Here is a 24,438-nt window from a genome sequence, read left to right as displayed (position 1 = left end):
TCTGTGCCATCCTGTTTGCTCTCGCTTATCTAAAGATCTGGTTCCTTAATGGCTCCTCTTCCTTAATGTCCCCTAAAGGTAAGCATCCCTAGGACTTACCAGCCTCTTTTCTGCCTCCCCACACTTCTCTCTCCATTTTGGGGATCACCTATACTATTGGTTCTGTAGCGCCCCATCTGGATTTCTTTCTTTCTACTTTGCTTTCCTGCTCTCTTCTTGCCAGCTAGGAACATAGAGAGCTGGGACAGACATGGCATCTTATGAGCCTGTTCTGTGTATCTAAAACACCAGTGATGTCATCAACCCTTTGCCACTGGGCTCCCCAACAACTTCCTCACTCACTTTGGGGTCCCATACCCAAAGTGCATATCAAATGTTCTCACCCGTTCACACTGTGGACTTAGTTCTTGATCTTCACAGAGAATGAACAGGGCTCAGAAACCATCTAGGCAGCAGGGACTGGCAGTCTCACTGGTTTAGAACCTTCCCTCCTACTCCATCGTGCCCCCAAGTTGAGAGCTACCCAGCCCTGCTGGCCCCAGATGCCTCACTTACAACATGACCTCGCAGCTGGGTGGCAGCCTTCTGGAAATGTGGCATGATCCTCTTGCACATGCTGCACCCTGTCAAAGGCAGGAGGAAAACCAAACCCAGTTACAGTGATAGCAGACACTGCATTCTCCCTAGGCCAGCTGCCACCCACAAACATCTATACATAAACCCCCCACCACATCCCCAAGAAGCCCAGGGCTGTTCTAGGCCCTGGGGACCAAAAAGGAATAGGAAACAAAGGCCAGGTCTCCAAAGAGCTCATAGGTTCAAAACAAGGTGGAGCCTATAATCCCTCCATGGATGTCAGATGGGATAAGCAAACATCCCACAAACAGAGAAGGGCAAAGCCCAGAATCTTCCATTGTGACTGATCAGCTCAACAGCAGTGCAGGAAGCCAGGGCAGATGGTCAGGGGAGCAGCCTCCTGCATCCTCGGCTACACCCTCCCTACCCAGTCAGGGATGGCAAATGAACGGTAGTCAAATGCCATTAGAAAGGAAAATTCATGTCCACAAGTACAATGACTTTTGGGATTTTCATGCCTCTTTTCTCTTCCATTAAGGAGCATAATTAAGCAATAACTACAGGCAGGCTGAGTGTGAAAGGTGCTGGCTCTTACAGGTGGGAAATGCTCTAGGCCAGGATTGAGACAAGGGCACTGATCTTCACTCTGTCTGGTGATGGCCTTGGCCAGATTACCTCTGAGCTGTTTCTCCCTCTCACAAACAGGGAAGGAGGCAATCTACTCCAGTCCTCCCACCTCTGTGGTCACTGAAGTTTGTAGCTCCGCCCTCTCACATTCTGTGATCCATGTGGTAAAAATCTTCTCTTGGGGTAGCGATGGCCCCCACCAGCCTTGGGGACTTGGGACCAGGTGAAGCAGCCCCCAAACATCCACTCCTACTTAATAGCAAACTTGATATAAACCCAAACCTTGATTTAAACCCAAGCAGAGCAGGCCATGTTTCTGTGTAATGACCCCACTGGACACAAGATCCAGTTCCCTCAGTCATCAGGAACTCTGATGTGCCAGACTATCACTCACAGCTGCTCTGCTACAAAATGGGCTTTGACAGGTTGCTTCTGCAGGCCACAGAAAGCTGGGCTGCCTTAAACTATGTATCAGGCTGGTTCTCCTCTCCAAGAGCAGGGCTGGGGCCCACAAAGTAACAGGCTGACAAGCTCTAATCTATGCTGAGTCAGCACCCCAGCAGGCTGTGCGCAAGTAATCCAGGAGACAGGGTCTTCTTGCCCTCTGTGGGCAGAAATAGGCATGGAGAACTCGGCACATGTATCTGTCTGTCTGCATGTTTGTCTGTATATCCTTCCTGGGGCCATCAAAACCTTTCTGGCACCAAGTCTACTAGGAAAAAACAAATGCAAGAAATTCTGACTCAGAACACCAAAGCCTTCTCTCAAACCTTCTTGACTAATGGACAGGTATACGGACACACATACCTGTCACAGCATATGATTCCTGAGCTTGATCTATGGTGCAGAATCTGTCCAGGGAAAACAAGTGGCTCTCTTGCTGACTGGCTGCCATGGCATGGATACCACTAGTGGCAACAAGGTGGGAAGACGACACTGTCCCCACTGTGGGGACTCCCAGAGGAGAAAGGAAACAGGACAGTGCTCCAGTAGAAATGCACAGGTTGATGCCCGTGGCAGGGAAAATGAGAGGCTACACAGCATCGAAGCTCTGCAATAGGGAATGAGCCCCCCATCTGTATTTGCCCCTGACCCTTATGGGCTGTGAGGTTCTAAGCAAGTGACTTAGGCTGTATGAATCTCAGTGTCCCTGTCTGTGATATGAAGATAGTGGCTGCCTCTGGTACTGTGCAGAGCTACCAGGAAGGTAGGCAGAGACTGGTCCTCAGCAGGGGACACTCAGTGTCCAGGAGGCATTTCAATTCAACACAGGGTCTGAGAGTCAGCTTGCCCAGTATATGTTGGGAAAGGCTCTTCCAAAGAAGGATGCTATACTACTCCCAGGAGGAAAACAAGATATGCATATGCCACCTCTTCCACATCACTGTCTCTTCACTCAGCCCTCAAGTGTGTCTGCCCAGCAGCTCAGTCAGCCATCAGGAGCTCAAATGACCACCTGTCTCCACAGATGTGGCCTTTCTTCTGGCTCTGCCCATCTGTAACCTGTAGCAGGTTCCCTCTGCTCTCCCCAAACAGGTGATAAGCTGTCTGTCCCAGAGATAGAGGCCATGAGTTCTAGGTAAAGAAAGTCCTGGGGGTAGGGGGAAGAGGTGATAGAGGAAGAACAGAAGCCACAGGCCAAGCCGGTTTCTAATTTAACCTACCAAAAATAGATCTAGTGCTGTGCTTCCTATCTGAGCTGCTCTTTCAGGGGATTCAACTGTGAGGTAGAGGAAGAGGTAAGACTAATTACCACTCTCAAAGCCCAAAAGCCAAAGCAGACAGCCTTTTTATTTTCTCATTAATTCAGCGAACAAACATTTACTGAGAAAGCAGCAGGGCCTGGGGACCCAGATGCCTTGTCACAACTAAAGGCTCCCACTGTCTCTGGGTTCATTCATCCACACGCCATCAGAAGATCTGAGTCCTAACAGATTGCCGGGTTAGGGAATTGCTGCATATCCCAGGAGTGAGGCCGTGGTGGCTGGGCTATTATAATAAAAGCCTGAGTTTATTTCACTAAAGAAAACCACACACATATAACAAAAAGGATCTGGGTCCCTGGTACCTTGGAGACCATCCAATCTGCTAAGCCATGGAAGCTGAACTTAGCAAGTCACTTTTTACCATCTTTTCCCACCACTAATATGCTGTGACACCTCCTAGGTACCCAACTCCTCCAGCCACAGCTTTCAATCACTAAAGATAATCTCTGTTGTGATAAGCAGCACAGGTTGACTGCGAGGAAGCCTGGGAGAGTGGGTGGGGCAGCAGCACAAACATCAGGGTGGAAGTGCTAGTGAATGTTCTTTTTAGAGGACTGACGCCATTACAAGGACCCTCGTGTAGCTGTGCCACGGTCCTTCCTCATGACATGCACTGCCTACTGATACACAACCGGTTTTACAGTTTCATTTCGTCAGTGTGCTGAGGTAAAGCAAAGGAGGCCCCCTCCTCCAGAGGCCAAAGAGGAAGGGTAATTCCTGAAGCAAAGAGAAAAACAACCAACTAATGAACATTAATCAAGTGGACGAGTCAGGGTGAAACTGCAGATCAGGCTAGGCCGGGCAGAGCAGGACATGGGGTACCAGGGCTCATCTCATCAGGCAGGCATACTTCTGGGCCAAAGAGTTCTGAGAGGAGGTTGCAGCTGGGCATACTGTAGTTGCAGTGAATAAGCTACAGGCTCAATCAGGCAGAGCAACCAGAACCCCAGAGGGGCATCTGACAGGGATGTTCACCATTACCACAGAGAACAGGGGAAGGGCCTCTCAGAAAGGGGGAAGTGAGGTAGATTTAAGAGTGGACAAAGCATGGTGCCATAGCCTGTGCCATCCATCTGCACCACTCATACTCCTGGGCACAGCTATCTCCTACAAGTGACAACCCCCTCTTTTTCTAGCCTTCAGATTGATAATAACACCTCTGGCTTCCTGAAGACCATGTGCAGTCCTAGAGTCACAGCTCAGAGCCTCCCCAGATTCTAATCACAGCATGAGTTGGGACCTAGAAGACCGAAGGTATGACAACAATGCCTGTGTGGAACAGTTTCTCTGGCACTACTTCTTAATCTGCTGTCTAGCGCCCATAGACAATGTGTCAATGTACAAACATGGCTGTGTCCCAATAAAAAACTTTATTATAAAAATAGTGGCCACCCATGTACCACAGTTTGCTGATCCTATTAGAGGCTTATGATGCAGTAGGCATAGAAAATGTTTTTTTTTTTGTCTTTTTTGAGACAGGGTCTCCTTGTAGCCCCAGCTGTCCTAGAACTCACTATGTAGACCAGGCTGGCCTCGAACTCACAAAGATCCTCCTGCCTCTGCCTCCCAAGTGCTGGGATTAAAGGCGTGCGCCATGCTCGGCGAAAATAGTTTTTCAATAAAACAGAGTGTAGTGCTCATCTGGTAAAATACATAGCAAGTTGTAAAGGTAATTATGGTTTTATGAAACAATATCAGTCTACTGACATATAATTTATATATGCTTATAGTACTGGTTGGCAATGTAAAACATTTTCAATTCTGTGAAATGTAGTTTTAAAATGTGAAAGTCACTGCTCTGACCCAAGCCGTTCTCTGACAGGCATGGAAACTGAGCCCCAGAGAGGAGGGGCACTTGCCCAAGGTCAGGGAGCTCTCTAGAAGCACAGCTGGAATTGGAACTGAGCCCTTCCAGCTGCCTCCTCAACAGTCCATTTTCCACAGCCTCTGGTCTCATACAGCTATAGAGCCCAAATCCCAGGGCTTCGCTTCCTCTGAACCTGGTCCCCTGGTCCTCCCAGATGGCACCAGCAGTGTTGAGGGTCCTGGTACCTCAGAGGGAAGACAGGTTCTAGATGGTGAAGAGTGGCAGCAGAAGCTGTAAAGCATGCACCGCTATACACTCTGCAGATCCACAGAATAGAGGCATGAGAGGGCAGGGTTGACTAGACAAGGATACCCTGTGGTGTCCAGGGTCAAGAGGGCAGAAGGCTGCCAATTCTAGTGGGGAGAGAGTGGAAGAGGACATCAGGAGGAGGAGACCTAGACAGAAAGGCCAAGAAGAAGGTAAAGAAGTGTGGACAGAGTGATGGAGAGACCAAGGCTGGTTCCCAGTTGGCACCTGGCAGCCCTAGATGCCCATCACCAGCAGAACCTGAACGGCTTCTAGCCCCAAAGCATTCACTTACAGGGAGCATAAAACATCATAAGGAGAGGCTTCTCTTCTTTCTTCAGGAGGCGTCTAAAGTCCTGAGGGACAAAGAGAAATAAGACCAGCAAGTTATACACACAACAAGACAGGATGTAAGCTGTTTGCTCCCCTTACCCCACAATCCAGTGACAGGAAGCCCAGGGGTGAATGCTTCAGAATTCACAGAAGACTTAGTCATAGCCCGCCAGGAGCTGGAAGAACAGTCAGGCTACCTTTGTCTATATCAACAGAGGAGGAAACTGAGGGCCTGAAGGGACAAACGGTTCTCCCACAGTCCCTGGGAGATGCAGTGGTCAGGACTAGCTACTAGCTTTTATTTTCAGCTCTACCTAAAAAATCTGAAGACATCAAGGAGCATTTTATCCATGAGACAACTGGAAAGTCACACTTCCATGTGATTTTGGGCATGACTGTCTCAGTAAAAGTGTCTATTTCATGTCTGTTCTGCTTGGCTACATGGAAATGAACACACACCTGCTAATTTCTTCCATGGCTTCAGCCCTACCACCATAGCATCTCCAGGTGCCCTGAAGGACATGAGGATAAAGCCTACCTCACCTCTAAGACATCACAAAAGGATCATCTGTAAAACACTTCAGCACCTGGCATATTAGTTGGTGATGTAAGATCATCTGTCAAACAAACATGCTACATATATGGCATATACCCAAAGAACTCATCCTATTGCAGAGACACTTGTACATCCATGTTTATTGCTGCTCTTTTCACAATAGCTAAGAGATGGAAGCAACCTAAGTGTCCCTGAACTGACGAGTGGATAATGAAAATATGGTTCATTTATAAATGGTTCATTTATAAAATGAAAATGTGGTTCATTTATAAAATTTACTCAGCAGTAAAGAAAGATGCAATCATGAAATCTGCAGGTAAATGGGTGGAACTAGAAACCGTTATGCTAAGTGAAGTAACACAGATTCAGGAAAAAAAAAAAAGTGATGTATGTTCTCCCTCATATGTGGCTCCTAGAACCAAATCCTGGTAAGTGAGTGTGTATCCAGACATAACTACAGGAACCAGGATAATGAAAAGGGACCAGGAAGGTAAAGGAAAAGAAAGAATCTGAAAGAGACAAACAGTAGGAAATAGGCATTAATAAGGGAGAGATGGATAAAAATGGGGTTATTTTAAGGGGAGGGGGTTATACGAGGAACCTTGGGGATAAAGGGAAAGAAGGAGCTCAAGAGAGGTGGGACAACAGGAGAAGGGTATTATTAAGGGAGAAATGGGAAAGATGGGGGCACTTTAAATGGGGAAACAACAGTGGAAGGGTTAGACAATGCGAGAGACAAATAATGCCTAGCTAGTTTTTAAAAACCAGAGGGAACCATATTAATCGAACCTACTGACAAATTATACATACAACTAGCTCAAGGAATATAATCCATGTCTAGGCAAGGTTTATCTGAGAATGTTTGGTCTTTGCCCAAGTTTTATCTACATAGCACATGGTAATTAAAAGTACCAGACTGGTGGAGCTAACCTTCTTGGATGTTTAACAGCCATACTTTGAGGCCTATACTAATCTGGTCAGAGGGACAAAAAGGACAGTTTTTACTAGGTCGACTAAGCTCCAGGGGACCATGAGCATCTCCCAAAATGGCCTATAACTGTGGGGCACTACCTGTCCTCTTGATCAAGGAGGCCATGGAGACCCCATCAGATGGACTAGAACTAGTGTCCAGTCTACAAAGAAGAGGGTCAACACAGAGAAAACACTTCCTCCAGGCTTCAAGTGAAGCAAGCCAGTAAGCAGCGTTCCTCCATGGCCTGTGCTCCAGCTCTTGCCTCCAGGTTCCTGCCCTGAGTTCCTACCCTGGGCTCCCTGATGAACTGTGACCCAGGAGATGAAAGCTAAATAAACCCTTCCCCCTGCCCTCAAAAAAAAAAAAAAAAAATAAAATAAACATGCTAAGTATAAAAAGACAAAGGGTTGCAATAATGTTCATAATGACTTAAGTATAAGCAGGGTACAGACTGCTTTCCAACAAGAGCCAATAAAGGATGAAGAAATTGCACCCACTGAGGCCTGCTGGGAAGCATGGCTACAGAGTGTGCTTTAATTACAATGAGTTTCTCTAACCAGCCATCTCAGAAGAAAATTAGAGGCTTTCTTTTTTGGATAATAAGGAAAATAAGAGAAAATTTGGAAATGAAGCATTCTGACAGCAACAAGGTGTTAGGTAAATAAAGGATGGCAGATCCCACACAATGGAATACTACTGCAACACGAAAACAGTGGAGAGGAATACTTAACGTCACAATAAAATGTACATGCTACATTGGGAGGGGGTTACAGGACAGCATATAAAATGTAATGCTGTTTTTGTGAGTGAAAATATTTATATATGCATTATGTTAAAAGCCTGGAAGGCTATAAAATACCAGCAGTGGGTCATCTCTCAGTACAGACACAGGGTGATTTGCGCTTTTCTTTTATATATAAGCTATATTTTCTAAATATTCAACAGTGAATAGGTATTGCTTAAAATTTCTCAGATAAAAACAATTTTAGTTTTTATGGGAATCTAAAACATTTTGTAACAAAATTCTGAAAAGTTTATTCTTATTTACATATATACAGGGTTTGGGCATTCACTTTAAAACCGAATTATAACCAAATGTTAAGCAAATAAAAACCAAAGAGGAGTACCTAAAGAAATCATGGTATTTAGGCTGGAGATGTAGCTCAGTGGAAGAGAGTTTTCCTAGCATACACAAGGTCCTGGGCATGATCCTTAACACTGGGGGTGGGGGCGGGGATCGTGGTATTTGTTTAGGAGTAAGCAAATGCTGAGTCTGCAAACCAGGGAACCATGGGCATAATCAGAGGGAAGCTTTCCAAGGTAAAGTGAAGATTATGTAAATGGAGTATTCAGGATCAGTAACAAGGTGCAGTCAGTCACAGTTTGGACAAACATCTTTGCAAAAGCATCCCTGTATGAGGCTGTAGTGGCCATGGTGAAGGTGTGGCTCTGGCAGGCTTTGTTACTAGTTCTTTTTATCAGGCATGTGCATGAGACACCTTCCACCCCCCAGTCTCACAGCTTTATTGTATTAAAAAAAAAAAATTTGGAGGGCGTTGGCTAGGGCTTAAAACATGGCTCCATTTTGATTCTGACAACTTTTACACTGATATTTGGTACTAAGTGGGGCTAAAGGATGCAAACACTTTTAAATTTTATTTTCTGGGGCTCTCTGAAGATTAAAAAACCCAGTAAAAGATCTGAGAGAAAACCGTTTTCTTACACCTATCTTATAGAAATTTGGGCTCATATTGTTAGTATCAAGAGTTGCATGTAAAGATACTTAACAGTATGGAATTCTGAGCCTGTTAAATAAATCATTAATTCAACTTGCACATAAAACCTTTAGCTATTCTATGTGCAGATGCTAGCAGCAGAAAAGCAGCTATATTTTGTTTTTGCATGAGAGAAAATAGCACAAAGAATAAAAAGGACTACGGATAGAGGTAAAAAAAAAACCATTTCTGCTTAATATTCTTACAATTACAGAAGAACAATAGCAGTAAGTTCAGGATGTGACACTGGGGTAAGGTACTAGGCAGTTGCTTTCTAAAGAAGCTAAAATTTACTATCATAGGAGGAACCATCAGTTGTTTTTTTCCACAGTACCCATGCCAACTTCTCCTGACATCTGTGCCTCTCCCTCCCTGCTCCCAACACCATTTTCTTTTCTAAAAATCTTTACCTTTTAGGTAACAATACTGGCACTTTCTACACCAGAGAATGTAACCACCCAGTCTTTTAATTGACTCTTGGGCTGCCCACAATGATCCCAACTCCAGAAGGGAAAAGAGCCATCATTTCCATTTGGGTTAATAAGCACTAAGAGTAGTCAATAATTTTAAATGAAAGGGAAGAGGAGGTAGAGGGAGATAAAAGCTATGCTTCATTTAATCAAGATAAGTATAATCGTACCAAAAAAAAAAAAAAAAAAAAAAAAAAAAAAAAAAAAAACACTGCTTGCCTCAGACCATGTGAAACCTGAGAAACAACACTTGCCCGCCCTCCTCTATGAAGGCACAGTTACAAAACAGGGCATGATGCCAATGAGGTCTGAGGATATACAGAACCACATTCAGGTCAGATGGGGCAGGCTGTGGAAGGAGGGCCAGGCTGATCAGTTTTACTTAAGTAATTGAAGAACTAATGAAGGGGATGGAGACATGCCTCAGTGGTTAAGAGCGCTTGCTGCTCTTCCAGAGGATCCCAGTTCAGTTCCCAGCACTCAATCAGATAGCTCACGACTACCTGTAACTCCAGTTCCAAGGCATGAAACACCCTTTTCTGGCCTCTGCATATACTTGTACATATGTGCTCCTATACACACAGACTCACACATGCACATAAATAAAAGAAATAATTGTTTTTTTAAAGAACTAATAAAGACCATAAACCAGACTTTGCCCTTCCACTCTCATCCCTGTTCAATTCTGAAAACAAAGCTTGGGAGGGCAAAGGATTTGTTCAAACTTATATAATGACTCAAAAACACACAAAGTCAATCCCACACAGTAACAGGAGGACTGTTCATATCTACTCTGACAAGAAAAATCTAAACATGTTAAAACATATTAAATAAGGCTATGGAGAAGTCTGTCATCTGTCGGTTACATCATAGAGTTGGAGGGACCGTCAAATATTAAGGTCTTGGCTTTGTTCTCTGAGCTGCAGGAAAGTGCACATGGTCCTGTGCTCCTCTCCTCAGGAGACTCAGGTACCAGGGAAGGCTCTAGCATCCATCAGAATGGATGGGAAATAGATTACCTTTTCACTGTCAATATGGACAACATCTTTGGCTCCAGGATCTTCTTCCCACAGTGGGGGGCCTTTAGGGTCCTTCAGAAAGGCCACTATGGACTGGGGGGGGGAGAGGAGAAAAAATTATTTTAGCCAGGAAAAGCAGGGGTTGGAGGACCAGGATCCTGCTCGGTTTTCCTGTCTGAACACCTAGGTACACCAAGTGCGAGTCATGGTATCACACGTGATAACTGCTTGGAGGGGATCTATTTCCTGTCCACAGACATCACCATTAAGTACCCCCTAAAATGTGCCTCCACCACTCCCTGTCGGGTTTTCAATTACATGGCCCCACTGGTTAGCTGACACAGACATGCATATCTACTCTGAACTTTCAGGGACAGAGGAGGCCACTTGAGGCAATGAGCTGGCTTCTTCAACCAGACACTCTGTTGGGTCAACTAAATCTTCCTCCAGGAAGCCTTTCTGGCCAGCTGAATAAAGGCCTCTGCAAAGTGCCTACTTCCACATCCTTACAGCTACTCTATTGTCATTCATACCACTTATTAGCTACTGGAGATTTCATGTTCTACACTGGTTACCAAGTGGCCTAGATCCAGCTACGCTCTGCTGTGTGTGGGTCAGTGGGGCCCAGGCTGAGAAGCACCAGGGCAGGGTACTTCTGCTGAGGAACTTCTTTCCCTGAATCCTTCTATATCAGGGCAATAAAGATAGAGGGCTTGGCTGGACTTAGTTGGGTGAACCACTGGCTCCAATCTCTACCCCTTTGGGAGAAAACACCCAGAGGGCAGGAGAGAGGGATATTCTCCATCCTACCCCACCTGTGGCACTTTACTGGTACACACAGACATGACATTCTGGCATTCTCTTTCCCCTCTGTCTCTTAGAAATGATGCTCAAAGTTTGTGAAAGCCAGGAAAGGGTGCCAGAAGCCAGCCCACTACCATCCTACCCACCCTGAGGGGGGAGTGTTGGCCCATGTGAACATACAGAGCTCTCCATGATCCCAGATGCTGAACTCTCTCAAAATCTCTCTCTCTCTCTCTCTCTCTCTCTCTCTCTCTCTCTCTCTCTCTCTCTCTCTCTCTCTCTCCTCTCTTCTTGTGTGGGGGGGGTGTGGGTATTAAATTTTTTGTGTGAAGAAATAAACTCTGGCCCATTCTCCCAGTCTTCCTAGGTGCTCAAACACACACACTTAAAGTCTACAATGCCCACTTTCCTTGTGGGCAAGTGTAGCCACATTGGTGTCACCCAGGGAATGTGAGCACTCTCTCTCTCTCTCTCTCTCTCTCTCTCTCTCTCTCTCTCTCCCTTATCTCTGTGTGTGGTGGTGGTGAGGAAGAGAAGAAGAAAGGTTGAAGGGGAGAGGAGCAAACACCCTTTCTTTAATGGGGCTATGCACTTGGCCTATGTGCTGATTACAGAGGATCTTTTGAGGTTTATCATCTCTGGAACTTCCCATGTGGAAGGAACTACTATGGGAGACAGGCAGGCCTTTAGAAGGTCTCCTTCCTGCAGTGCTTCCTATCTGTCCAGATGGAACTGTGAAGTCCTCTTGGCAAAGGAAGAACAGCCAATTTGCCACTGCAACAGTCAGAGCTATCCTTTTTTGGCCCCTTGCTAACACTTCACCAGGACAACAAGCCCAAATGGAATGGACAGAGCCTTCCCAAAGCCCATACTCACCACTGTAGAGAGATCTGCTCACATGGTATAGGAAAGAGATGCTAGTGGTTGCCCACCTGCCTGCTGTTCCAAAAATACCAGATATGAGGATTCTCAACCTAGGGTCCATGGACTCCAGGAGTTTGGAAAGCGCAGACCACCTTGCTGTGTGAACACAGGCTATTTTGGGGGAAAATCCCTATTCAGCAGACTGTCAGTGGGATCAGGAACCCATGACAGGTTAGGAGCTGCTGCTTTGGGGAGAATGGGAGTCCTGCCCCAACAATCAGCATGAACTGAGCTTCAGAGTTTACACGGCCTTCTCACTCCTAACCTTACCCAGCACTAAAGAGCAAAGACAGTATGGATGGGAAAAGGAAACAATTAGAATGGTCTGGAAACCTGCTGTTCAAGTGGGAATTATTTTCATTTAACTGGTGCTCAGTAATACCACCCACGGGTTCTTTCCAGACTAATGAGAGCCTGGGGAGAAACATCTATGGGGAGAAGCACCTGGGAGCCCACCCTCAGTCACCTTATCTGGGTATTCAGAATCCCAGAGAAATGCCCCCAACAGCTGCATTTGGTCTTCATGGCATCTGCACAGCTATGGAATGGTTTAGAGCTACAAGCTTGGGAGAAATAGGGGGTCCCCTGAATCTAGGTCCCCAGATCCTCATCACTTAGATAACAAGAACTTTGGAGGATGCCAGTCAGAAAGCAGAAGGCTGCTGACCTGTGAAGTTCTCTCTAGGTTCCTGCTAAACACAAACAGAGATGCAATAAGCCTCATTACTGGGTCTCTGACTTTAAAGGTCATAGTACGGTTCCTGCGGCAGGCCCCTGTCCAACCATGCAGGCCAGCAGCAGTAAAACCAGAGCATGGTCCTGCAGGCTATATCCCTACCCTGCCAGGGATGCTCCACCTTTGTGCATACAGGGTCCCAGGAATGCCCTGAAAGAAAGCAAAGCAGCCACAGAGGCAGCTTGGGTCTCAGCTGCTTGGGTGGAAAAGGCAGATGCACCACCAGGCAGTCAAGAAAAATCCGATGCCACCTTTCCTTAGCCCTAGAGAAGTCCAGGGACTCTACCCTGGTCTGTCTTGGCCTTATGAGTCTAAAGATCTTAGGACTATGGCTGCCTGCTCTGAAACCAAAGCCTTTGACCCTGTACAATGCTCAGCCTACTTCTCCAGCTTGTTGGTACAGAAAGTAATATGCTAGCCCCATACACAGGACACAAAGACCATTTTGCCCTCTCTACCAGATACTAAGTGGCAAGCTGGTCCCCCAGGCTTCTGGCTACTTCCCTGATATAGAGTTCTGGGCAGCTGCCCCTCCTGCTCCATGATTCCAGGACAGATTCCTCTGCAGTTCAAACACAAAGCGACCTTTCTTTTTATCAATGCCTGAGCAATTCATCTATCCCATTTCCCAATTAAATCTTCCTTCTTGGGAGCATGTGTTCTCTCTCCAAGGACATTAGCTGTTATCACACCACAGAATACAGACAGTCAAGCAACTCTGGTTAGAAGAATTTCCAAATGTCTAAGTGGATGTTGAGACGGTAAGGAATCAGGCAGAGACCCCAGTACAGGGTTAAGCTGTAACAACTTAAATAAAGAGGCAGTTCAGGTAGATAAGAAATGACCCAAGAGAAGGGCAGACAGAGAGTGGGGCACCAACAAATGTACAGACAGGTGGACAGACAGGAACAAATGGAAGGAGGAAAAGCAGAGGGAAAAAGAGGCAAGGCTGAAGATACAGTTCAGTGGCAGAGTGCCTTCCTGGAAAGCACGAAGCCCTGGGTTCATTCCCCAGCATGGCAAAGGCAAACAAACAAGAGAAGACAGGCAAAGGCACAGGAGCTCAAGGACCAACCCTAAGCTCAGAACAAGAGTCAAAGAATCTGAGTTTAGCCCAGATGAAATACATGGCCCCAGCCAAGGCCAGTGATGATGCCTAGACCAGAGGTAGAAACTGGTTTGAGGCAGACGTTGATGCTAAGTGCAATAAAAGGTTGGCAGGCTGGGCAGCTCCTCTGTGATAGCCAGGCAGTACCTGTAGGCTTCAGGGCCTTACTTTATTCATCTACTTATAGATTGGACTGTGACAGGACACCCCAGTGGCATCTACATTTCTCCATCTGGAACAAGCCACAACAGCTGTAAGGTGTCAACCTGCCCAAGTCCTATGCCTCATGCTGGCCTGGGCACAGTGTGTCCCCCCCGGCCTATGGGTGGCCACTGTGAACAGCATCACAGAGATGGGGGATGGTTTTGAAGCTACAGCAAAGGAGACCCAGATCTGCAGAGGGGAGGGGCATAATGTGACCTGCCTTGCTGGACAACACTAGGATGTTCACCAACTTAATCTACAAGGCTAGGCTGTCCTTTGTGTCAATAACTATAAACTTTGCCAGATATTCTGCTGATACTGATTCTAGTGATAAGGGCCCTCAGGTAGTTGGGAAGGAAGAGCCCATGTTCAACCTGCCCTTCCTCCTCTTGGGGAAGTCTGCTAAGCTTCGGGCGCCCCTTTCAGACTCCACCCTGCTGAGAACGAGGGAGGCAAAGTTACCTTAAACGTCATAGCTCGGTTATATTCCATGTGAAATGCACCATCCCTGTCAAATGAGGAGGAAAAGGTGTTACCCTTAAGAATGGTTGTGAGGATATCTACCTTTGGTTCCCTGAAGGTTCTTAAGATAGCGTCAGTTATGAAACACAGTTTAGATTTTTTTTAAAAAAAAAAAATAAGTAATTGAAAATACAGGGAAAAAAAACATTCTGAAGTAAAATAAATCTTACTAAAAATTGCTGTTCACTGAAAATAACCAATAAAAGCTTTCAGCACTTACTTGGAAATTGGAAATGTCCACGTGTACTTACTGGTAATGGAATAATTCAACCTTTTTGTCCTTTGGGCTGAGGTCAACTTTCATCTTCTTGCACAATTTTCTACTCTCTGCGTCACTGAAAAACAGAAATGTCGGGACCCATTTGTTACCTGGAATTCTCATATAGGTGTTGACAGCAAAATTGCTGGAGGCCTAAGCAACAAGCCAAGTGACCTGGAATTCTCAGGAGCAGATGAAGACTGTACCACAGTCTCTCAGAGCAGAGAACTGGGAAAATAACCAGCAAGATATATAGATTGGGCTTGTCAGGAGAGGGGACAAGCAGACAGCAGAGGATGTGCCACTGCTGGTAAGGGGCCTCAGGGATAGTTCTAGACAGAGGAAGTAGTGAGAAGCTGAGGGCCAGCAGAACTCATTACAGTAAGAAATATAAACCCAAAGCCAGCCATGGTAGTCCCGGTTATTCAGGAGCTGGGGCAAGAGAATTCCTGAGCCCACAAATTCAGGGCTAGTCTGGAGAGAAGGAAAGAGAGAGGGAGAGGAGAGGGGAGAGAGAAAGAATGAGAGCAAGAGAGCGAGAGAAAGAGAGAGAATATGAATGCCAATCCCCCCAGTCTAGGCTGTCACTTGAGGAAGTGACATATAATCTGGCCCTCTCAAACCATTGCTGCAGAATCTGTGGAGGCAAGGCCTAAGCAAGATTTTGTTTTTAAGGCTCTGAACATGCACCATCTGACTAGGAAAAGAAAACGTCCTACTATGTTGAAGAAGTGTTGAAATTTGTTAAAAGCCAGGAGGGGGCTGGGTGTGGTAGTGCAGGCCTTTGAGATATGAGCCTTTAATCCCAGCACTTGGGAGGCAGAAGCAGGCCGATCTTTGTGAGCTCGAGGCCAGCCTGGTCTACATAGTGAGTTCCAGGCCAGCTGGTGCTACAGGGAGACCCTGTCTCAAAAAAAAAAAAAAAAAAAAAAACCAAAAAAAAAAACAAGTACAATTTTCAAGTCAAGAAAACATGTCTTGATGAAAAGATATGGGGGGGGCAGTCACCTTGCCTTGCCTCGTAAGGCCTCTGGCTTCCCTCTCCCTGTAGTCCCAGCTGTAACCCCCTACCTCTTCCAGCCATAGGACTGAACAAGAAATAAGTGAGGCATGCACAAAGGAAGGGCAACAAAATTACAAGGACAAAGATGGTGAAGGATTTGAAGATAAGGAGTAGGGAGAGAAGAGAGCGAAGCTGGAGACAAAGAGATGAGCTGGAGATGACAGAACAGATCAGCAGCAACCCACAGTGTTCAGCTTAAACCCTCTTGCCTTAAAGACTTGTTATACCACTCTTGCCTCTTCCAGCAACAGCTATTTTGGTTTGGGTTTATCCTGGCCTTCAGGGCATCTATGTTGAAGTCACACCAACAGGAGTAGGCTTGTGTGCCAACAGCAGCAAACGAGGTACCCTTCCCTGGCCTGAATCCCTGGGAGAGAGGGCCACAATCAGGATGTTTTCTATCTTCCCTGACATTTTCCTTCTCGGGTTTTGTTTTGTCCTGTTCAACTGTTTCTCTGGTCACACCCCCCACCCACCCCCAGTACAGCAACAGTGGCTTGTGCAGGAACCAAACTTCAGCTGCCACATGACAGACCTCCCCAAGCTCCAGCCCCAGCAGGGCCTGAAACCTTTGCAAAGTAAAGGAAGGAAAGACAGGCTTCTGGTCTAGCTCCAAGCCCTGCTTATTCTACCAGGACCTAGACCACAGAAACATCTCTGAGCTGTAACATCAGGTTTTCCAGGTTCCTGGGGGCCTAAGACATGCTTGGGAATCAAAGCTCTAAACGAAGTTATGTGGGTGGTGCAACTCAGGGCAGAGAAGCACCTAGTCTATTTCCTGGCGTGGCCTTGAGGCTCAGCCCAGCTTGCAGAGAAATGATTACCCATTTCTATCCTGGGACTCTTAACTGTAGCCCATATAACCCTCTCCCTCAGATTATATGACATTGTCCAAAGGTTTTGTCTTCTCCCCTGGCTTTCTGTGTGAGGAGTGGGGCAGGGTGGCTTCCTGTCACAGCACTCCCAACCTCCCTTCCCCCATGATCTCTCTCCACAGCACTAGCAACATCTGACCACTTGTCCCTGTGTTTCCCACTTCAGAAATGTTTGCTCCCTGGAGGCAGAGGCCTGCTTCCATTCACAGCTGTTCCATGGTGGTTGGCACGCAGGAGGCACTCACACAGTAACATGACTGGATGGGCAAATGAATGAAATGATAGATGAATGAAAGATGCTCTCTTGGAGCTGCTGGGATGAGGCCCTGTGCTTCTGGCTTCCTGGGTCCAGGAATCCTGCTGGGTGAAAATTCCTGATGGGGCTCCCTCAGCTTTGCTCCCCCCACAATCCTGTCTCTTAGAGTGTCTTAAGTGTGCACGTGAGCATTCGCTAATTGTGGAGTGCAGACAATAAAAGTCATAAGAGTTCAAGAAGGGGAGAAAATTACCCACACTCAGGACTTAAAAGGATCTGGTTTGATAGATTAAGAACAATTAATTGATCTACTGCCTCCCTCTATCCTGTAGCTCGTGACTGGGGCTCTCGAGAAAAAAGAGACAAAGGCAGTGAGCAGAGAAACTGTTGCTTTGCCCGAAGTCCCAGAGAGTCAGGCTCTCTCCTGACCAGCAGGAACCAGCCACCAGTCTGCAGGGAGGGGTCAAGGCCACTGATCAGCCATACACCATCTCTCTCTACTTCATTTAGCTCTCCACCTTCTCACAGAGAATGAGGGAAGGACCACTGAGGCCTGTGCACACCCTCTTCTACATCCTATTTTCCACATCCTGACAGACATGTATATATATGGGGTTTCATGTGATGTTGCTGTGGAACGGCCACTAGTTTGCAGTGGTTGCTGCAGGTGTGAGATACTGTGTTGATTAGATTTACGTGTGTAGTAATAATCACCCAGGAGACTGGTGGCTTAAACTCTGGGGAGTCAGACCCAGGGATGACAGGTAGAGCGAGAGCAAGAAGAAAGAAAACAAGATGCCAGAGGCTAAGGAGAGGAGACATCGAATCTTTCCAAAGTTGGGGCCTAGCTATAAGAACCTGCCCTAGAGAGTGGTTCAACAGCCAGCTAGCATTAACAGCTTTCAGATCTGGCTCTGCCACCAGTCAGCTGTGACCTTTGCTGAAGCCATTGGTTTCCTGAGCTGTAAAACACAGGAGTTGTCCACATAGGCTGACTGTAGTTGACCCTCTACAGGGTCAAGTAACACTAAAGAATCAGGCAAGCTGCTTTATATCCTGACAGATGAACTCAGGGCCAGAAGCCAGGATGCAAAAAAAGCAGAACCCATGTTATCTCTTTCCTACACCCAGCTGGATCCTCAATCAGCTTTCCACAGCCAGGTTCTTAGGTCCATGGCAAACCACATTCAGTCTCTCCCTGCCCTGCTCCTTGAGGAAGAAAGCTACACTGAAAAGCAGAGCACAAGGTCTCTACTTGACTTGGCCAAGAATCTATGCCTTTGTCCCAGATGTTTCTCTATCACTCAAAGAAAAGTAAATCTCTTCCTACCATCTGCTGGGCCTGCATGGTGGGATTCTAAGCAGATGGACCTGCAGTTCCTTGGGGATGGGAAGGAGATGACAGGTAGGAAAAGCCTTTGTGCCACAGACATGAAGAAAATGGGGGATAAGAAATTAGAGTGACTGCTTGGTGCCAAGCAAGGATAAGTTATGGTTGGCAGGCATAATGCAGGGGCAGTTGGAGAAGTCTTAGAAGAGTTGAGCCTTAAACTTGGACAGACCTTGGTGCCATGCAGCACTCTCTGATGAAGGGCTTCAACAAGAAGGATGATCCCAGATTTGCTGTTCTCCTTGATACCTAGCTTTAGAAGGTAGGTAATGAAGCACGAGTTACATACTGCAGTTAGTAAGAGCCTGAATGAGGGCAAAGTGTGGCTTCTTCTCCTAGATCATATAGGGGACCCTCACCACCCACCTATCCAGGTCAATAATTCTAAGGCTCTGTCCTCAGTGGGGACATGTCACCCCAAGTGCAAACCATATGCCAGAAGATATCTGAGGCTATAAGATAAACATCACACTTCTGTGAGTCTGTTTTCTCCCATAGTAAGTAACATTTGCCCTTACTCACATAAATGGGGCAAATGCAAAATTAAAATAAATTTTAGAAGATTTCAAAATATATTACACCTGCCCTGGCAGGCCTCTAATCTTGCATCTGGGGAGCCATCACTGCTCCAGGGAAATCAAGCAGATGGGAAAAGGGGAGCAGGGAAGAAAGAAAATGTGGTTAGACAGTGAATTTCCATCCCAGGGAAAGCACGCTGCCAGTACCTGAGGGGAGAGTCTTGCCCCTAGTGAGCAGCCTCAGGAATTAGTAAGCCTGGCCTGGTATCTGCAGCTGGCTCCAGCTCAACTTCCCAGGTGGCAGCACAACACAAGGCCCCACCCTAGCACCAGGCTACAAAGCACAGCAAACTACCAACTTCCTCACATATAACCCACTGCTCAGCCACCACCATCCTACCAAGTGGAGGTGGGGGCTGTGAAGGTAGAGAGAAAAAGAATCAACAAATCCCTAGAAAGAATCCACATGCCCACACAGTGGCCAGGGACCAGCAACCAGGGACAAGGCACAGTCATATCTGTGGGTGTACATGTAGAAAAGGCAAAGTAAAGAGCCAGAAAACCAAAAGCGAGTTAAAGAAACATCCCTAGGAGAAAAATGAAGAAAAGAGGTCAAGAGAATGGGCGTGGCAGAGACCTACTTCCTCTCTGAGAAGAAATGGCAAGGGAAGAAAAAGAAACAGGCAGGAAGACAGCACCTCAGGATCCCTGGGAGGAGAGGAGACCCACATGGGAGGAGACTCCACAAGGCAGACCCCACCACTAGGCACATGTCCACCGCATACCTGAGTACACCAAGCTGGCAATTTCTGGTATTTTCTGAACCAGGTAATTTAGGGTTGAAAACAATTTGGAATGCTCTGCTAGACATTTCACAGATTACACTGTAGCCCAGAAAGAGGTGGTGATTTGCCAAAGGTCCCCCAGACTCTGCTCTCAGTACAGACTCAAAGCCAGGCTCCCTGCCCCATGGTCTTACAAATGCCACTATGCTCCATGGCTGGCCTCAAATTCACAATCCTCCTGACTCAGCTTCCTGAGTGCTTGGATTACAGGTGTGTGCTACCATGCCCAGCTCACCTCATAACTTCCTAAAGGGTAGAGCAAAACAAGCTGTGGACAGGGGCTGATCCCCGCACCTAATACCATTTTTAGCAGGACCTTCCCCAGAACCAAGGAGTTCTCACCCAGCAAAAAGTTGCTGAATGAACAATATATCATTTTTCCCTGTCCAGCTCTTTCTGAACAATTCTGTCTAGATGAAAAATGACAGTAACAGAATAGAGCCTCACATTTAACTGTGGTTTCTATTCTAGAACTTTCTTTGTCCAGGTTTCTAGAAAGAAATCTAGCCTTTTCCCATTTAGTCGATGAGGGAACAGACTTAGGTTAAATGACTTGCTTAAAGTCACAGAGGTAGGAAGGGGAGGGGCTGGTCCTTCAACCAGGCCTTTTGCTAAGTGCCAGACTGTGCCCATCACACCACACACCTACAAAAGGTGCCCCAATACCACAGCAGCATTTTCTCTTACCCAAGATTCACAGTTCCCTTTATCTGCCCTTTAAAGGGGAAAAGTGGAGTGGTCTTTGCCAATCTGCCTGGTTACCTCAACTGAGCCCCAGAATCCCCACTCTGGCTGTCATGGCTTGATGCTTGGGCAGGAAGCCTAGTCGGAGAGGCTGAGATGAGAACCTCAGCAGGGCCCACTGAGGGGCAGCTGGCTGACCATCTGCTGCTTTATAGAAGACAGCAGTGCTGGCTCTGGGACGCCTCCTCTCTCCTCAGCAGACAGCCACAGAAAGCCATCCTGCAACACTTCTGCCAGTAATGGGAAGGTCTCATTCCCACACTCACAGACATCTAACATCACAGTCTCATGGAGTTCACACACACAGTGAGTGCACAGGGCACATTCCAAAGATGAGGAACAGGAATGAGTAGACAGAAGGGCAAAAGGCAGCTCCCACCCTTGGGATCCTTGTCTAACAGTAGTCCCTGAGACCTACCATTCAGGGTGGCTTACAGGGATCCAAGTCCAAGTACTGTCCATTGGACTGATATGGGAAGAATCAGCTGTACTTTGCCTTTCTTCAAACTCAGACCCAGATATCCTGCTTTCAACATAATCCATTTACTTAACTAAACTACTTTAAAGCTATATAACATTTGGCTTGAACTTCCTCTTATAGGGATAAATCTGATACTGAGAGGCAACTACATGGACTAGTCCTGGCTGCCTCTTCTAAACCCTAATGTGCTTCCACCTAGAGTTTAATTCTAGCATATCAAATTCACAGGATTCCTCCACTGGCATTTATATTGACTCCAGACACTGAGACTACAATTTAGTCCTAAGCTCTAATCTCATCTGTCTTTGTGCACTGACCCCTAGCCCCAGGAGCTCAGGCACCTGGAGGTTCCATAGCCTGTCTGAAAGCAGGACACTTGCCCCCATAGGCAGCACTCGGGAGCCACAATACAGGAAGCTCTGGCAGGGAAAGCTAGGGCACTAGAGGTACATGATGGCAAGGTTTTTGCCCCCTACTCCCATTTGAACTTCACTTCCTCTGCAAAGCTTTTCTTGACCTTTCCAGGCAGCGGTCACTTACTTCTCCTCAGATACAGAACCTGTTCATAGCACTCCCCACCTGACAGCACAAGCCCTGGCTTGTATGCCTGCTTCCCCCTCACACGTCAGCTCCTAGAGGCCACTGTTATTCATTTGTGCATCATCGAAGCACATAGTAGGTGCTAGGATGGACTTGGAGGAAACAGGCACTACATCAATGTTCCTCTGCCCATTTTTGTCACCTATAAACTTCTTAAGAACGCCCTACAATCAGGCTCTGTTAGCTTGACACAACTGTTGTCATCTTCAGATATGGAAATTCCAAAGTGGTTTGTCTCCTGTAATAAATAGGTTTTGTCACTTTGCCAATTACATAGAACACTGCTGATAAAACTAGGGAGACAGACCACTGGAAGATCAGAGTGCTCTTAATTCAGCCATGAGCTACAGTTAACCAATAGCTAAGATCTCACCAGCCACCAGTGCAGTCTGCTCTGCTCAGCCAGTATTGGCATGAATGTGGAGGCATGAGGCCAGATGCATACATTAGAACACACATGTGTGCACACTACCAACATGTGAATCGCCTGTGCTTTTCTCACATCTGCAGCAGAACAAGCCTGAGGTCAGCAACTTAGAAATCAGTACGTACCAACACTTCACTTGTATCATGTCATTCAGATGGAATAAGAAAGAGTTACTCTGGAGTAGGCCCACAAAAACCCATTTAATCTGCAGCATAGTAGAATGGCTTTTAACATTAAGGGCTCCAAAGATCTGCATAGGCCTGACCCAGTCTTGGGGCCAAGGCAACTAGTCTGGTGGCCAGGTGACTGTACTACCTTTGTGCTGCAGGAGTGAGAATAGCCTGGGTTGAAGGCAAAGCTCATGGCTCATGGCTATTGCTGCAAACCTACCATAAGTCAACTTGGTGACCCTGAAAATCACCTTGTGTCTCTGGAATCAAGGCCCTCCTCTTTTTCGTTCTTGAAAAAAATTATTTATTGATTTCTATTTTATGTGTATGACTATTTTGCCTGCATGTTAGTAAACCCATGTTGTGTAATGCCTGTGGAGGCCAGAAGAGGATGTTAGATTCCCCTGGAACTGTAGTTCCAGACAGTTGTTAGAAGCCATGAGGGTGCTGGGAACCAAACCCAGGTCCTCTGTAAGAGCAGCCAGTGTTCTTATCAGCTCTTAACAGCTGTGCCGACACTCCAGTGCCTAAGATCTTGCTCTTTAAACAGGGAAGACTCTCTCTGCCTCACCTCCATCTGAGAAGATAAAAGAAAGCCATATATGAGGACATAAAAGAAAACTAAGAAAATGAGAAAAAAGGAGGGGGCAGAGGCCAGATCTTCCCTCTCCATGTCAGAAGTAACCTCTGAATCACACACCCTCTCTTCTCTTCCAACCGCAAAAGCTCCCAAGCACTGCCCTGACCACTGTGCCCTGGGTCCCTAGCACATACCCACAGTCTACCCAGCAGATGGTGCCTTGTCCTTTCACTGTCTGGGCCACAGTGGACAACAACTTGAGGTGATTTTCAGCTGCCATCTCTGAAAAAGAATAAAAAGATTTAAACCTGTGTGTCCAAGAGCCCTGGCCATGGGCAGGGTAGAGTGAACACAAGTGAAGTCTCTCTTTGGTCTGGGTGTCAAATTGCTGGGGGTCTGGGTAGAGCCTCTGGGTACTACTGTTGGACAGCAGGGTCTTGGGGGATAATCCTCCGTGGCCAAGATTTCAACTCTGCCAGTCTTTAATGGTCCGCCACAGGGTAGTTGTGGCCAGTGTTTGATACCTGCACCTGGCAAACTCCTCCATGTGATCCAGTGAGCTCACTCAAAGGGCCCACCAGGCAGATGCTGGCAGAGAGCAATCTGCTGCCTTCTCCAGCCCCAAACCCTATGAAACATCCCAAAGCCAAGCAGAAATGATATCTGTATTATGTGCCTCCTAGGATCTCCTCTTCTGGAGTAGAAATGGGAGCTGTGTGTGAATACAAAACATGCTAAGCCTTTCACAGATATGAAAAAAAGCTTCGTTCAAGAAACATGCTCAGAGTCACTCAGAGGAGGTGCTCCCAGGAAACCCCAGGCAGAGCAGCAGGAGACAGAGAGCCACTGAAGCGGGGAAGCCAGTGTTCCACTATGCACACCGTTGAGGATGGATATGGATAAAGGGGAGCAATATAAAGCACCCCAACCCAGGGAGAGAGGAGCTGCTTGGAAGGATAGGAAGAAGAAAAGGAAATTCAGTTCCTATGAACTCAAAAAAAATAAATAAATAAATAAAAAATGGAGACTATAATCTGGAGCTACAGGCTTGGGAAAGATGCAGGAGGTGAAGTAATGGCCCAGGCCCTGACCCTGGAAGGAGCCTGGTAAGCGGCAGCAAGGGTTGGGAGGCTCATTCCCAATGGACTGAACAGAGATGAGGCCAGGTGAAGGGTGAAGACACCGAGCACAGCTGGGCTCTGCCTCCATGGCAGACTCCATTGACCCCAACTTCCTACTCTCCAACTCCATAAGATTTCCTGTCTCAGACCCTTGTGGGTTCCAAAGCCCTATCATTGGGAAATTAACTCGTTTCTTCCTATCCATCAGAGAACTTGAGAGGCAGAGGTGACATACAGGACTAGCTCTGACACCAGGAGCTGGTTAGCTTCAAGTGTCATGTTCTCTTCCTTTTGATGTCCTCATTTATAAATAGGATATATCTGACAGTCCACACTGCCTCTCTTGTGGTAAAGGCACAAATGAGATGGTCTCATAAAAAACCTCTATCACAGAGCAGCAAGTTTCTGCACTATCAGCAAGCCTGGTCCCAGGAGTTTTCAGGGAGCCACCTCAAACTCCAAACCTCAAGAAAAACAAAGCTTCTCTTTGCCTCGGTTTCCCCATTCTGGACAGTGTAGAAACACTAGGCTCCCATACTGGGCTCCACAAAAAACTCAGGGAAAGTGTGTCCAGATCCTTGGAAGGAAAAGCAGCAAGGGGCA

General features: G+C 46.8%; 1 protein-coding gene across 7 annotated transcripts in view; it reads right to left on the bottom strand.

Moving 5' to 3' along the window:
- Pdia5 (protein disulfide isomerase family A member 5) overlaps positions 1-24,438 on the bottom strand; it is a 105,280-nt gene that overhangs the window by 56,132 nt on the left and 24,710 nt on the right. For 5 of the 7 annotated variants that reach the window (XR_003851066.1, XM_029568217.1, XM_029568215.1 and 2 more), the window contains exons 3-8: positions 22,909-22,996; positions 14,758-14,841; positions 14,447-14,492; positions 10,209-10,301; positions 5,378-5,438; positions 556-623 (exon numbers count right to left, since the gene is read on the bottom strand). Coding sequence is in view for 6 of the 7 variants with exons in the window: in XM_029568217.1 (XP_029424077.1) it covers positions 556-623; positions 5,378-5,438; positions 10,209-10,301; positions 14,447-14,492; positions 14,758-14,841; positions 22,909-22,996 (440 nt within the window). In the remaining variant the exon portion in view is untranslated. Of the gene's footprint in view, positions 1-555; positions 624-5,377; positions 5,439-10,208; positions 10,302-14,446; positions 14,493-14,757; positions 14,842-16,037; positions 16,196-22,908; positions 22,997-24,438 lie in introns of those variants that run through there. The other 2 variants (XM_029568218.1, XM_029568219.1) reach the window with 2 other exon arrangements.

The sequence above is a fragment of the Nannospalax galili genome, unplaced genomic scaffold, assembly GCF_000622305.1.
Source record: "Nannospalax galili isolate Female #2095 unplaced genomic scaffold, S.galili_v1.0 scaffold18, whole genome shotgun sequence".
Classification (NCBI taxonomy): Eukaryota; Metazoa; Chordata; class Mammalia; order Rodentia; family Spalacidae; genus Nannospalax; species Nannospalax galili.
Note: the sequence above shows the minus strand (reverse complement) of the source record. Positions and strands in the feature narration are given on the sequence as shown.